The sequence below is a fragment of the Phyllostomus hastatus genome, unplaced genomic scaffold (genome assembly GCF_019186645.2).
Source record: "Phyllostomus hastatus isolate PE091 unplaced genomic scaffold, TTU_PhHast_1.1 phas_scaffold_12, whole genome shotgun sequence".
NCBI lineage: Eukaryota > Metazoa > Chordata > Mammalia > Chiroptera > Phyllostomidae > Phyllostomus > Phyllostomus hastatus.
The window spans coordinates 20,348,692-20,364,508 of NW_025334007.1; the positions used below are offsets into that span (position 1 = coordinate 20,348,692).

General features: G+C 64.7%; 1 protein-coding gene across 1 annotated transcript in view; it reads left to right on the top strand.

Annotated features, from left to right (window-relative positions):
- The first annotated feature begins 490 nt into the window (after positions 1–490).
- Positions 491–15,817, top strand: part of LOC123829995 (pseudouridine 5'-phosphatase) — a 28,428-nt gene continuing 13,101 nt past the window's right edge. Inside the window, exon 1 of the mRNA XM_045855919.1 lies at positions 491–639. Within this exon, the coding sequence (XP_045711875.1) occupies positions 570–639 (70 nt within the window). The 5' untranslated portion in view covers positions 491–569. The remainder of the gene's footprint in view (positions 640–15,817) is intronic.

A 15,817-nucleotide genomic window follows, 5' to 3' on the forward strand; every position in this document is an offset into this window, starting at 1 on the left:
CCAGTCCCCGCAGGCTTTCCCTCCTTCCGCACGGCACGCCCTTTCTAAATGGCACAAGCCGCGCACGCGGCCCCGACACTGGGAAGCCGGCTCCGCGCGGCCCCTGGAGGGAGCACCCCGGCCCGGGTGCGGGTGGAAAAGGATCAGGGGTGCGGGGGGGGGCACGAGAGACTTGTCCCGGCCACGGCTCACACGTGAAAAGCCACGGAGCGTGTGCGCGGGACAGGCCGGCGATTCTCGGAGCGCGCGTGAGGAGCGCCAAAGGCACGCGCCCGGAGAGGCCCAGGGGCGCGCGCACGGCCCACTTCGGGGGGCGTGGCCTGAGGCCCAGGATGCGCGTGCGCGCGGTGGTGGGAAGGTGGGGCGCCCCGGGTGCCTCGGAGCGCGCATGCGCGGGGCCGGCTGCGGGCGCGAGCGCGAGGCGCCCCTGGGCTGTGCAAGTGCAGTGCGTCTGGGGGCGCCGGGCGCGGCCCGGAGCGTGCGTGCGCGGCCCGTTGGGGCGGGCGGGCGGGTGCGCGCGCGCGCGCCTGTCTCCTCCCCACCCCCACCTGCCCGAGAACGGCGGCACAATGGCGGCGCCCTTGCAAGTACCGCGGCCTGTCACCCACCTACTCTTTGACATGGACGGCCTGCTTCTGGGTGGGTAGCCTGCGGCCGCATCCCGCGAGGGCTGTCCGGGGAAGGCGCGGGAAGGAAGCGCGGGCTCTCCAGGCCCGGGGCCGCGGTGGAGCCGTACCCGGCACCCTGGGGCCCGCGGCGGGGCCACGTCTGGCCGGCCGCGCGCGGGGCCGAGGCGGCGCCGCTGCCGCCCGGGCCACTCACTTCCGGTGACCGTGCCGCGCGTGGGTTACGGCGCAGGAGGGCGCCGCGCTCGGGGGACCCCCGCGCGGGGCCAAAGTTTGCATCAGGCCGCGAGGGCTGTGGACGCGCGCACGCCGGTCGGCCTCAGTTTCCCCATCTGCCCAGGTGCCTCGAGAACCGTCGCCCCCCTCCCCCCCAAGCCTGCCTGCCCCGGGGCTGCAGGCGCGGGCTCCAAAGAGGTGCACGCACCTTGCCTCTAGCAGGGCATCTGTCGTCAGCCCGCCGGTTTGGCGACATCTGACAATGTCTGGAAGGCATTTGGAGTGCCCTTGCTGGAGTGGGGGTTGGGGGGTGCTGTCATCCAGGGGGTGGAAGAGGCCAGCGCTAATGCTGCTGCTGCTGCTGCAGCTGCACCACCCCCTGCCTCACAATGCCCAGGACCGCCCCACACCGTCCCCCCCCCACACACACACATAGCTACCCCTAAGTGTCAGAGTGACCGCGCAGCTGGGCATCCCCGGGGAGCCCTGGCGCAGTGGGGCGCCCAGGCCCCGGCCCACAGAGCTGCCCACTCGGAATCCGCGTCTGCACCCAAGACACTGGAAGTGTGAGATGCACTCTTAAGTTACACACCGGAGAGACTTTTGGTCCTGTCTGTGCCAGTAAACCGCTCCCTAGTGGGTTGGGATGGGTCCTAATCTCACCACCAGCCAAGGAGGATTCAAAGAAGACAATGTTCAGTGTAGAAATATAACTACAGAGAGAGCCCCCTCCCTGAGCACTACCCCAAGCCTGAGCCTCTGGCCTCAATAAGACTTCTTAGGACCTACACACGGCCCGCCTAGTTTATGGAGAGTACTGACCTGGCCGGGGTGTGCATAGGTGATTCCTTCATCTCATGCAGCCCTGGAATGCGGGAGGAAATGCTCGCATGGGCCAATTTAAACCCAAAGCCCCGTGAGTCAGAGAGGGAAAGTGACCTGCCCGAGGTCACACAGCTCCCAAGGCGCAGGGCCGGGAAATGATCCCCGATGATGCCCTGCTACTAAACAGAAGGGGTGTTCTCGTCTTACATGGCTCAGGTGCCCTTGTCCCCGCTTTCGCCCGGCCAGGTGGTTGAGTAGTGAGGAGACGCATTTTTTTTTTTAAAGGCACACAAGTAAAACAGCCTCTTTATTCATGGACCCAGATTGATAAAGGATGAATTTCTAAACAAACTAACAAACAAACAAAAAAATCCCCAGAGAGGTCAGTCATGGGACAGAAGAGAGTAGGCAGCCACAGATGCTGGCATGACACAGTCGGACAGAGCTTCGGGGTTCCCCGAGGACAGTTGGGGCACAGGAATTTTCCTGCCCCGGGGGTCAGGCAGTCACATTGTCAAACGCCCTCATCTGTAATGAAAGGCCCAGAGGACCTGTTGTGGGAGGTTTGTGAATGTTAGTGCAGACCGACATGTCTCGTTAAAACCAAACTTATTAAGCTTCTGAAATGAGCCGGATGCGTGCTCAGGACTCGAGGTGCCGTAGCTGTCCCCTGAAGTGATGCAATGGAACTTTTGGGGCCCCGCCTGCAAGGTGGTGACCAGCTGGGGTCTCCTCTTGGCTGGTGCACGCACGTGGAACGGTGGACCGCCCGGCACTGGTGTCTGCACACCGAGAATGGGTAGCATCTGGGAAGACGAGACCCTCCCCTTTCCCGCTGGCTGGTTCCCTACCCTTTTCCTCCTTTCCTGCCCTGGCTGTTCTTGGAGGTGGTCAGGCTTTATGCAAATCTTGAGAAGTTTACCTTGACTTATTCTCTCTCTCTCTTTGTACCAAATGTATAAAGCCCTATGTTTTAGAGTGAGCTAGTTTATCTCACTTAATCTCCCCAATTATGCCTGCTCTGATTATTAAGTAGGTAGCTTCTCAAGCCTATCATTGCTGTAACAATGGATCAACAGTTCATTTCACTTTGTTTTGCCGTGAGTAGGTCTGCTTTTGGGGATTTTGCATCCCTTTCCCCAGGAAATTCTCTTCCTTCATGTAGCCTCGATACTTGAGACTCGATACTTGGCTTTCTTTTCTTGTCTTTTTTTCTTTTTTTAATTTTAACAATGCGTTTAATTGATTGGAGAGAGAAAGAAAAACAGAGACACATCAGTGTGAGAGAGAGAGAGACTTCCATCCATTGGTAGCCTCCCATGCATGACCAACCAGCGATCTAACCGAAACCTGGGTGTGTCCCCAGACCGGGAATCGAACCCCCGACCTTTCTGTGTATGGGACATCACTCCACCCGAGCCACCCCAGCAAGGGCCCGATAGGAGGTTTTCAAGGACGTGAACTGGAACGTAGGTCGTTTCATGGGAAATTCTTATGTGATAGGAGCGGTTTGTTTAACGGGAGGGGAACGAGGAAGTGACTAGAGATTTTGACGGAGTGCTTCTCGGGGTATTTGGACATGCTGTTGTTCCTGCAAACAGACAAGACACCTTGGCATTCAATTTCTGTTGACACGAGGCAGCAGTCGGGTGTGACCCAGGCCACGCTCCTGGCCTTCCCCGCCGTCTCGGAAAAGAGACAAGAGGGCCGGGGTGACTCCTGAACCCCGACCAGCTTTGGGAGGGGGAGGGAGGGTGGCCAGGGTCTCACAGTGCGTCGGCGCCTGCCTGGGCAGCCGAAACTGGGAGCACAGAGCCGGCTCCTCTCTCTAAAGGGCTAGGAAGTGCGTGCCCCGGAGCGGCACCAACAGAAACGGCCCCGCGCGCGATTTCCCAGGGGCAGCGTTCACAAGGCCAAGGGCACAGGTGGACGTTGAATGGTGCACTTTGTTTTCTAGCCCAGTGTCCCAAACGGTGCCGTTCACCATATCGTCGGTACAAACAGTCGCCGCGGTATTATTTCCCGTGGATTTTGCATTGCTCGTCTTTGACATTTGTGCAAGTTATCGTCCTAGCGCGTTCCAGGTCAGAGTCCTCTCCCGTGTCCCGTGCTCTGCGGCCGTGTGGGGTGCGTGGCTATGGATCTGGGCAGGGCGGCGCGGGCCAGAGCGTTAGAAAGCAACTCATGGGTTCCGCTTTTGACGCCTGGGGCGGCCGAGGTGGATATTAAGACCACTCAGAAGTAGGAATTTTGGTGTTGGTAAAATGTGCTCTACCGTAAGCTGCGGTTTCCAGGCGTCTGATGCAGTCATCGCTGAGGGCCTTTCAAAAATCAGCCAGGAGCGAGAGAGAGGCTTATCTCCAAACTCACAGCCCATCATCCGCGGGAAATAAGACCGCTCCGTGAGGGGCGTCACAGGCGGTGCTGACTGCAGTTCACCGCGACTCTGTAAATGCACGCGGATTGCAGGACTTCCGTGCGTGGCGCGGGGCCTCGCCTCCGTGGAGCGCGATGCGTGACCCGTCCTGCCCCTGTCTGCACGCCCAGCCTTTCCTCCCTGCCGCGTGAACGGCACGGGGAGCCGGTTGGGAGGTGCCCGTGTGCGTGGCTGCGTCTGGGGCCCAGGGTACCCCGTGCGCCCCTGGGGGCGGAGCCGGTCCTTCCCAGTCCTGTCCCGTCTGCGGGCGGAACCCCACCGCGCAGCGTCCCGAGGCCCGGCTCAGCGCGGCGGATTCCTGCAGGCACCGGGGCGCCCGCAGAGCGGACGACAGAAATAGAGCGTTACGTAAGGACAGCGCCTGCCCTACATTAGCTTCCGGGAGGATGCGCGGACGGGGTGCGGCACTGGGACGTTTACAGCCGAGACGGCGCACACCAGCGCGTGCTTGAGTTACTATTTATCAATCCCTGTGCGGTTTTCCAGGCCAACCACCGTGGACTTGCTCTCTCACCATGCTGTACGCGGGCAGTGGGCCCCGCGTAATACCCACGAGGGTGGAAAGGGCAGGCGATGAGCTTTTCGGGGACAGGGGGCTCTGATCACCTCCTAGGATTGCATCTGTCGGTTCCCGGAGAGCCTCGCCACCTTCTCAGCAGGGAGAGCCGAAGAAAGGGTCCCTGGGGCCGCCTCCTCGTGCGTGCAGAGCTCAGAGCTGGAGGGAGGAACCCTCACACGCCCCTCGCTAGGGGGACCCCACCGCCTCTGCTGTGTGTGTGTGTGTGGGGGGGGGGTCCCCGTTCTGCACGGCGGGCCGGGGCGGCTGTGCTGGGCCGCATCCACCGCCTGCCCTCCCGGGGAGCCAACACTCACGCTCAGTTGTTGTCTCCCCGTGCAGGGGGCAACTGGGTGCCCCCCACCCTCACGGAGGAGTGGGCTGGCATGTGCAGGCGGGGCGGAGGCCTTCGGGCCCAGCAGAGCCCACGCGGACGGGGCTGCTGCTGCTGCCGGGGCTGTCTCTCATTGAGTTCACTCACTGACGAGCTGCTGTGTGTGGAAGCTGGCGAGGTCCCTGCCAGGCAGCAGAGAACGCGGGCGTGTGTGACACCTGTCCTCCCGTCCAGGGTCCGGCACGGTGAGGAGTGAGATGCCAGCGGGGCCGTGGAAAGGGAAGAGTAGGCCGTGCCGTGTGTCCGGAAAGTCATCACAGCGAGAAAGCAGTGCGGTCACTGGCCGGCGAGGGTCACCGCAGCTCCCCTGGGCCTTGCTTGCGGTCGACCCGAGCCCCGTTAGCCTTCCGCCCATGCTTGCAGCTGGTTCATCAGTCAGCGGGCGGTGGTCCGCAGCTGCTCCCAGGTGGGAACACGGGGGACAGAGGGGAGACCTCGGGGGTGGACCGGCACAGCTCCACGGAGCTCCGTGCAGCCGGCGTCGGGACGCAGCCCGCAGCCCAGTCCTGCCCGGGCCGGCTCCAGGGGCCTGGGCTCACCCTGCCCGGGCCGGCTCCACGTGGAGGCACAGCCTGGAGAACAGGATGTCGTCCCGGGGACGACCCTCACGCTTCCTCTGCAACCCGTCCGGCTTCCTTTCCTCTCTGCACGTCTTGAAAAGCTGCGCTTGGGGATGCGCCGGTCCCTCCTGTCTCTCCGATTGTCGTCCGTGCACTTCGGTCGTGGTCTGGTGTCGGTGTCTTAACCGCTGTAATTTCACTGTCTGCTGCGCTCCGCCATTTTTCGGGGTGTAGAGTCCGGTTGAATGCGACGAGAAAGAGCTGGGGAGATAAACCACCCCCCCCACCCCGGGTGCAGTCACCTCCCCCCCACACACACAGCTCATCACCTGGATGCCCAGGTGACCTGTCCCGTCGGAGGACGAGACATTCCAACAGGGACCGCTCGCTGCACAGCGTCTGGCTGGAAGGTCCCCCAGGGCCACCGCAGCGTGGGGTGTGCTTGAACATCCAGTTTCCGCTGTCAGGTGTCTGGGAGGCGCCGTGACGAACACTCACGGCAGCTGTTGCGCTGCGAACACACTCACTGATCTCTGTTGTCACGGGAGCTGCAGCCTGGGCTGCACTGTGCCGGCGTCTGGGGTTTCACACTGCCCGCAGGGCGTCTAACAAGCAAGCTCTGCAAACCCTGCTGAGGGGGTTGCACCGGCGTCCCTGCCTCCTGCCTCGCCTCGGGCCACACGCTCAGAAGGGGGGCCACGCTCAGGCCTGCCTGACGCCAGGTCCCCGCCGCTCGGCGGAGCAGGAGTTTGCAAAGCAGCTCTAATCCTCCGGACGCACCAGGCAGCCCTTCCCTTAGCGCGTTTGTGTTCCTGCTTAGATCCGGCGGAGGGCGCTCCTGCGCAGTCGCCAGGGGACCTCACGCCGACACCCGAGCGCGTCGACCCTGGGGAGTCCTCACGCAGTGCCCCTGGCTCCACCCTTGCGCTGTGCCGTTCCCAGGGACCGGCTGGGGCTCCACTCGGGGCCCTGGCTGGGAGGCCGCTCGTGCAGAGGAGCCTGGTCCTCCCGCCCCGGTTTGGGCCGGTGCGCAGGACCCCGCAGGCCTCGCCGCTGCTTTGCCATCGGGGTGAAGGGGTCCGCCTGGGTCCTGGCGCCTCCCCACTAGAGGGTCGGGGCGCTGGGGCGCTTGCTCCTGGTCGTTGGGACGCCCGTTACTGCTGCTCCCTCTGCCTTGTGCCCCCCATGCCTGTCTGCCCCACTGCGGAGTATGCTGAGCCTGGCGCTTACACGGAACCAGAAAGGTTCCCTTTAAGTGCTCTGGTTAGACTCAGTGCTCTGCTCAGACTCAGTGCTCCGGACGGGGAGCTGTGTGCACGAAGGAGGCTGGGCTGAGAGACTCCCCCTCGGCAGCAGGCCTCCCCCCCGCAGGACATCCCTCCGGAGCCCTGGGCCCCGAACTGGTCCCCGAACACGTTCCGAGGGAAAGCGTCTGTGTGGACGCAATGACCGTCATCGCCGCCGCCGGTGGTGTGTCTGATGCCCCCTCCCCGGGGGCTGGTCTCTCGTGCGGGGGTCGGTGCTCACACTCAGACCCGGGGGACCTCTGGGCCAGCCCGCTGGCTGCCCGCTGACCTTGCCTTCCCCAGCGCTCTGACCACTCCGGGCGCTTCTCAGCAGCTCTGGTTAGACCCGTTGAGCCGTCACCAGGGCTGCCCGCAGGCTCGCGGTGCAGTTGAAGTCGCCCAGGGGCTCATGGGCGCCGTCCCGGAGGCCAGCTGCCCGAGGCTCCCCTCCCCAGCCCGCGGGTGGCGCCGTCCAGAGTGGGCGACCCTCTCTGCTGCCGAGACTGTGTTTCCCCGCAGAGCTCTCGCTTTAAGAAGAATTTAAGGGAAACCTGGTAGGAGGTTGCGGGGGGGTGGATAGGTGGGTGGGTGTTCGGGGTGAGAGACAGGGAGGGAGAGAGGGAGAGAGAGAGACGGGCGTTCAGGGCGCAGGAAAGAATTCATGCGCGGAAGCTTTTCTGGCCCACCAGTGACTGCGGCGGGGGCAGGGAGTGGCTGCGACCCCGTCCATCCCTGTGCTTTCGGGGGGAGGGGGGTGCTGGGGGCTGCAGTCCAGGTGCAGTGGGGTGTGCGTCGGAGGAGCAAGACATGTTCTGTCCCCTGCATTATCATGGATCTGCGGGGCTGACCCAGGTTCCTCCGGGTCCTGGAGGCGGGCTGGAGGCGCAGGGTGCGCCCCCCCCCCGCCCAAGAGGGTTCCTCCGCAGCCCCCGCCTCGGCTGCAGCAGTGGTTCAGGTGCAGGAAGCAGAGGCCGCAGCCCCGTGTTGATGATGACGGGGTGGGGGAAGCTCAGACACGCTGGGGGGGACCCCCAAGGAGGCTATGGCACCGGGTGCCGTTCCAGGGCGAGGGCCTGAACAGTGCCAGACGCGCCGTGTCCTTTGGTGAAGAAACCCCAGTGAGTGCGCCCCTGCTGGAGGCCACGGGTGGGCCGGTATGCCCGGGCGGGGCGGGGCGGGAGCGGGGAGCGGACCCGAGGCGTCCCAGGGGCCCCTCGCCCACGCTGCTTTCCCTGCCCTGCACCCAGGAGGAGAGAGAACCTACTAGAGGAGGGGGGTGGGGTGGCTGGGGGGGTGGTGTGCGCCCTCTGATCTCCGAGGCTCGTTAACCCCTGCTAATGAAACGGTGGGCTCCCGCTGACTGCGTCCTGGCACCTCCCGCGCTCGGGCTTGCCCTCTGTAATTATCTTCAAAGCGGGGGGTGGCCGGAACGGCCGAAGGCCAAAGCCAGGGCCGTGTGCCCGCGTGGGAGCCGAGCTCACGGCCTCGCTTCCCCTGCAGGAGCACCGGGCCGGCGGCCCTTCCTCGTGGGGACACTGAATAAACAGTGGCCATGCACGGAAAGGGCGTGGTGGGCACTCGCGCTGGCGACGTCTAATCCGATAGGGCCCCTTCTTGATTTTTCACGCCACGGTCGCCGTGGGCTCTGCTCTTCCTTCCGCGGGTCCTCGCGTGGCCGTGGATCGGCGCCCACTCGAGCGTGCAAGCGAAGGGGCGCTCACGGTGTAGGTGTGTGGTGCCGCTGTGGTGGGGACCCGCTACCCCAGACGGAAACACTGTACGTAGCAGCGACACCCCCAGACCTGCGCGCACAAAACCCTCCGCGCGCATCTGCGAAGCTGCGGGATCTCCAAACGGCCCCGCCCTGCTCCTCCTCCCGAGGCGCGCCAGGGACCTAATCCGTCCCCAGGCAGCCCTGCTCCTCCGCCTGAGGTGCCCTGGGGTGCCAGCCCCGCCTCGCCCTGCCCCTCTGCCGTGGCCGGCACGCAGGGTGTGCAGAGTGACCGCTGAGAGGGCGTCCGTTGCAGCCGACCCGCGGGGCCTGGTGCGTCACGTGTCTGCACCAGCACCGTTCAGGGGACCTCGGAGGTGGCTGCTGCGCCTGCGCCCTTTCCTTTCCTTTCCAACCCTCACGCCCCGCGAACGTTGGGGGCTCAGAGAGGTCCCTGTCCCTGGTCTCGTCCAGTGGTTTCTCGCGCAGCTCACGAATGTCGCAGGCTTTCGCCGCCGCCACGGAGAGGCCCTGCCAGTGTCGGAGTGCTCGCCAATGTTTACCAGCCTAAAAACCTTGGCGCCGGGTCAGCCGTGTTTGTAAAGCTGCCCCGTGTGGGCCGCCGTCCAGCCCTCCCCTGGAGTGGGCTCAGCAAACGCAGCCTTTTTGAGCACGCGAAGGCCACTTCTGGTCTCATCAGCGACGCTCGTAACGAGGACGCCCGAGAAGTGCACTCGACCGTCCCGGCAGAGTTCCCACGGGGTCCCCTTGTAGTGCCAGTGGAAAGTGGCACTCGAAGTGTGCGGTGACAGGTCGGTCCCCAGCATTGCCACCCCATGGCCGAGCTCAGTCAACGAGGACATGTAATGAAACAGTAAGGCCCACTCCCCAGTCACCCCCCTCCCCCCGAGAACCTCTCTCTCTGTTGGGGGCCTGTCTGTTAGGGGGCACATCCCCCCCCCACCAGCTGATGCGCTTCTGCATTTCTTCAGCTGCGGGAATGTCTGTCCACCCCAACGCGAGAGAAGTCTGCGTTTCCCATCCGACTTCCCACGTGCATCCCAGTCCTAGGGACGTGGCTGTTGTTCAAGAGGGGATGAAGTTAAAATGGGGTCCCTAGGGTGGCCCTCATCCCGCAGGACCGGGGTCCTTGTAAGAAGAGGAGCTGGGGACGCAGACACACCCAGAGGGACGGCCGCCCACACGCCCAGGAGAGAGAGAGGCCTCAGGGGGAGCCAGCCCTGCCCTCCCCGAATCTCCGGTGTTGCTCCTGCTTCTACAGTGGAGAGTCTAGCGCCCGGGTGCCGGCCCTCACAGAAACACCCCAGGGTCCCACAGCGAAAGGGGTGCTCGGGACTGGGCGTCCTGGGAGGGGCCACCAGAGCTGTTGCCCACTCTCTGGAGCTCGGTGCGCCTCCTGCTTTCACGGTGACGAGCTCCGCTCTCCGCTGAAAGCACCCCTTCTGGCCACACTGCCCAGGGGACCTGTGGTGTGCGGTGGGGAGCCCACCGTAACGAGAGGAAGAGACAGACAGAGGGGGAGGACCGGGCGCCCGAGCCTGGGGAGCAGGGGTCCCGCTGGGAGCGGGCGGGCCCTCGCATCTCCGTGTGGACGACAGCCGTTGGTTGCCCTGCAGCGGAAAGACGGAGCTGTGCGCATTCCGCATTCGTCAGTGCAGCCTGGGAGGGACCCCGGGCGGCGACCCTGGGGGGGGGCGGGGAATGTGTCTCTGTCTGCGCCGTGGCAGAGGCACACCCACCTAGACCTGTCTGTGTGCACCTCTCTTAACCTTCGGAAAGACCTGTCACGGTGACATTCACCCAGAGGAAGTGTCTCGGTGGGCCACTACGCAATGGGGACAGGGGGACACAGCGCCGGAGGAGACCCCCCGCACGCGTGGCCTCCTGCCGGGGCTGGGGGAAAGGGCGAGGCCACCGTGCCCTCCAGCCATCAGCAGGGGCTGCGCTGGGGCTCAGCCCTAGTCGCCGCCGTCTCCCCGTCTGCGACCTCCAGCTGTTCACCCACGTGTGACCGGCACGGTGCGGAAGGCTGGCTCTCCTTTCGTGTTTTCAATCTGCTTGAACGTCACTGTGCCATCAGAAAACGGGAAGGACGGGGGGTTGGGGACGTTTCTTGTTGTGCTCGTTTTCTGTTGCTGGGGTCGCACGATGGCAGACACCGGGGGGCTTGGGGCAACACCGACGCGTTAGGTGGCGTTTCCGGGCGTCGGGAACCCCGCACCGGCCTCAGAGGGCTCCCCCAGTGAAGGGTGGTGAAACTGGGCGGCGCCCTCGCTCTGCAGGCGCCAGGGGAGAATCCGTGTCCTCGCCTCCTCCGGCGTCCGGCCGCGGCCGGTGTCGTCCCCTGCTCACGGGGGGCCTCCCTTGCGCGCAGGCGCGCCAGCGTCTCAGCCCTCTGAGCCTTGCCGTGGGGGCTCTGGCGTGTGGTGCGTGGCCGTCGTCCGCCCTGTGCGCACGGCTCGGTGGTCGCGACGTAGGTTTTGGCGGGACGGGCTCTCCTTTCCATTCACGCCGGGGCGCCTCCTCATTTCCCGGTGTGAGCATTCCTTTGTCCGTTCGGTAGGGAGGTGTGTGTTCTGTCCTTCTTACACGTTTACAAATTTTCCTCATTTTTTTCCGTGACCAACTGCTCATTTCATGACTGTGGAGCGGGGAGGTAAGAACTTTGTACGATTTCAGTCCCTTGTGCGTTCCGCAGTGCTTGTGGCGTGGCCCCGCATTGGCGTCCTTCCCCAGAGCCGGTTTCCCGTGCATTGCAGGAGACGTGCATTTCCTTACGGCTGAGTGGAGTGTCTGTGCGCACCTGCGAAGGCCCCCTGTGTGGGGGGGCTGTGCCTGCAGGGACCCCCCGCCACCCCCGCCCTGCTGCCACGGATGAGAATAAGTCTACCAAGACATGGTCTGTTGGGGAGGAAAGGTGGCCGATCTCTCAGAGGGAAAGGGCCAGGAGCCTGTTCCTCAGTGGGCTTTTATTGGGTTCAATTTGCACAGGAACGCAGGTAAAGCTCATCAGTCATTGTCAGGCAGTGAGGGTCAAACAGTAAATAACATTCAGAGAACCATGGGGTCTTATTCTGAGTCAGGTTCAGTTAACTCAAGGGCCCTAAAACTTTGTGAGACAAACTCATTTCCCGCTCGGACCCTTGTCAGAAAACTGAGAGCATTCTGAGCAAAGCAAGTTTCTCAGGATTCTATGCATTCTTTCTTAGGCCTGATCGCCCCGGGGAACCTGCCCTTTCCAGCCCAGGGCCGCACCGCCCTCCCTCGTTGATTCAGGCTGAAGTCAGGCGGGGGAAGTCAGGCAGCCAAGAGATTAGGAGACTTCTGGCAGACAATGAGGACCCAGGCCATGTCAAAGTGGAGGGGCGAGGGTCCATCACCCCCTTTTGCTGTAGCCCCCCAAGTCCTTCCTTGGGGGCCCCCATGACCATGCCTGTCTTAGGTCGTGCCTCCCTTGAGGAATCTCACCCATCATTGGCTAACTGATCAGGCACTGGGGGCCAGGCAGGGTGAAGTAAAGGGGGCAGAGGCGGTGCCCCTGCCAGGGAGACAAGCTTTGTGTCCGTAGTGGCTCATGGTCCCAAGGTCGCTCCCTCAGCCTTAGCCTGGGCAGGGGGGGTTACAGCTCCTGAAACCAGGCAGGCTGTTCCCAACACCCGTGCTCTGTGGAATAGGAGCCGCTCAGGGGCTCGGGCCACGGCCTGTATTTCCCGGTTGCCCTTCCGTCTCGCCCGGCCCCCACGCAGCAGGCAGAACCCAGGTCTCTGCGGCCGCTCCTGCGGAACCGTCCGAGTGCCCCTTCCGTCCCGTCGGCGTTTGCGTTACAGCGTCCAGCTGTGTCAGGTCCGCACAGACGCGCCTGCTGGAGCCGGTCCCGCTATGCACGTCGGTGGGACATGTCGCTGCTTTGTTCCCCGTAAATGTGTCTGTCTAAGGCTGCCCGCCGTGGCACAGCCCCGCGGGGCCTCCTCCGGCTGCTGTTCACGTGGTTCCGTTTTCCGTCCTTCTGCTTTAAACTTTCCCGTTGTTACCGGGGTCTTTCTTTACTTTTAGACAGAGAGAAAGGGCGGGAGAGAAGCATCGATCCCTTGCCTCTCCCTTGCCCTCCACGGGGGACCTGACGCACTGCCCAGGCACGCGCCCTGCCCGGGAATCGAACCCGTGCCCTTTCGGTCGCCAGGCGGGTGCACAGCTCCCTCCGCCGCACCGGCCGGGCCTCCTCCCAGCCTTCCGGTGCCTTCCATGCAGAGGGCGCCTTGGGGACGCCCTGTCGTTGGACCGCGGCGCATTTTCTCCTTCTTCAGTCCATCTCCCTGATTTTTACCTTCTCATTGGGGCGTGGAAGCATGTCCAGTGGAGTCTCGGACAGCCTGGGGGTCGGGGCCCCGACCCCCGCCGCTGCAGTGGGCAAGAGCCTCAGCGGTCCCGTGAGCCGTCGGTGAACACACACACACACACATAGGTTGTGCCTCGTGTGTGTGATACGCTGCACGCTCCCCACGGAGCCAGCGGGAGAACGCGTTAAGACGATGATGATCGAGGAGACCAAGGGCGTGCGTGGTGTTTCTGGAAGCGCGCCCACCCCGGGGGGCGCACCCCTGCCCTTGAGGCGCATGCCCTCTCCCGGGAGGGCGGCAGGAAGGGGCGAGGCCGTGGGCGGCGGGGACTGGGGCAGCGGCCTGGAACCGTCCTGTGCCCCCAGCGCTGGCCGGGCCGGCGCTTAAACGGAGGTCCGCTACGCCCCCGGCCAGCGCGCTCCGGCTCCTCCCCCTCGGTTGCGCGCAGCAGCGTCCTGCCCGAGTGCCCGAGTGCCCGAGTGCACGCACGCGGAGGCACCCTGTCAGCCCCTTCCAGCCCCGCACCTGCCGGGCTTAGGACTCGCTCTCCGTTGGACAGCTGGACCCGAGCGCCCTGCCGCTCCCTGGGGGTCACAGATACAGAGGACACTTCTTCCCCCGCCCACTGCCGGTGTGCAGCCGCAGGAGGCCCGCCACCCAGCGCGGAACCTCCCCGGCCCACTCCTTGTCCCTGCCCCGGGCGGCCCGGCCACCTACCTGTGGGTCCCTTCCGTCCGAGGAGCCGCGCCACCGCCGTGGATGGGCCGCCCGTCACCCCGGGAGCCCGGGCCCTGCTCTGCTCTCAGTGACGCCTTCCGGCCCACCTGCCCCGTAATTAAACGTGACGGGGGGGAGGGGGTGTGGAGCCTGCTCGTCGCCGGGCCCGCGTGGGCGTGGACGGACGCGTCTTCACACTCCGTGGCGAAAGGGGCACCGTCCGGGGGGTGACGGGGCGGACGTGTGGAGGGGACATCCCCCGGGACCGGGCGCCCGGCCCCCTGCGTGTCAGGGGGCTGAGTCTGTGGCGCGGCGTGGCCTGTGTCTGCAAACCTGGGCACTGCAGGCCTGGCGCCCGAGTGCGGGGGGGCGGGGGCACCTCTCGTGGGGGCGGTGGTGGCTGCCGGCTGCCCCGTGCGCGCAGCCGTGGCGCAGGCGCTGGTGGGACGCGCTTGCACCGCCACTCGTGCCACGGCGTCCTCCGACGTCCTTCTGCAGCCATTCCTTGGGCCGCCCAGGAGGCGGGCGCGGCCCGTGTCACTTCCAGACGCGGACGCGTTTTCCGAGTGTGCTACCGTTCGTGATTTCTCATTTCCTCTCGTTGTTGAGTGCGGGAGGACTGTGCGACTTCGGCCCCTCGGGGAGCGGTCTGGGAGGCCGTGTCCTCGCCGCAGGGAACAGCCGCGCCCCCCAGGGGAGCCCCCTTGCGCCCGCGCGCCCGCGGCCCCGCCCTCTGTCCTCTGTCCTCCGCCGCCCTCAGCTCCCCTCTGCTCTGCTGTGCGTCTGGGCCTGCGCCCGTGGGTGGGCGCGCTCCAGCTTCCTGGAACCGGAGGTGGGGTCGCGCCGTGCGTCCCCCTCTGTCACCCTTCTTCCGGCGAGCACCGTTTCTGTTAAACGCGCCCGTGTTACTGCGTGCACCGACAGTTTCATTTCTTGTGATTGCTACGGCTTGTGCCCCAGACGAGTACTAAACTTTTGCAGAAACTGCTAAACTGTTTTGCCAAGGGTTCGTTGTTGTTGTTGTTGCGTTGTGTATTGAGTGTGTCACAGCCCCGTGACACACTATGGCACACCTCCTGTGCAACAGCACAGATTTATTAGCTTACAGTTCTGGCGGCTGGAGCTCCCAAGTCAGGCCTCATGAGCTCAGCGAAGGGGCTGCAACACCTGCCTCCCTGCTGGACGCCCTGGAGCGGAACCCGTCTTCTTGCCCTTCCTAGCTTCTGGGTGGGGGGGGGCTGGTGTTCCCAGGGAACCCCGCCTCACTCAGCCTCTGGCCCTGACCTCCGTGGCCCCCCCAAGTTTGGATGTCCGGTCTGCCTCCCTCTCGGACGGACCCTGGGGACGGCAGGGGACCCTCCCAGGTGCTTCAGGACCGTGTCCCCCCCTCCGCATCCTTCGAGCACCCCCGCCTGCGAAGTCCCCTGTGTCACGTAACGTCCCGTACGCACGGGTGTCGGAGCCTCCCGCGTGAGCACCTGCGGGGGGCCGTCTCCGGGTCGCTGTTCTCGTCATGGAGCCGGGAAGCTGTGGGTTCTCTGTTCTGGATACGAGTCCCCTGTGTGTGTGCACGTGTGTGTGTGTGTGTGTGTGTGTGTGTGTTGTAAATCGTTCCTCTCAACCCGTGGCTTATCTGTGCCTCCCGGATGCGGCCCTGTGATTGTGACGTGCGCCCCCCCATCTGCAGGGTCCCCGGCGGCCCGCCGTCACTGTGCCGCGTGAGCGCACACGCCCTGCAGCCCTCAGCTCCCGACAGGCTCTCCTGCGGCCGCTCTCACGAGCTGCAGACGTGTGGCTTCACGCCGAGGTTCCCGGTCTCCAGGGCCAGCCTTCCTGTTTCACCCCGGCGTGCACATGCACTTCCACGCAGATACCTGCGGCCCGGCAGCACCTGTGTCGCGAACCTCACGTTGGAAACCTGGGCGTGACGGCTCACAGAACATGCACCCCTGTTCGGTGGAGCCGCTGGTGGTGCCGGGGAATCACGCTCGGGGCTGATCAGAGGTTTCCGCTCACGGACGCCCGCTCTGCTCCGTCACCGTCACCGGTGTTTGTGTTAACCCGTCCCATGTAGCGTTGTTTTGAGGCCAAACCGGCTCCCGCAGCCCCGGGAACGGTCCAGGAGATCCTC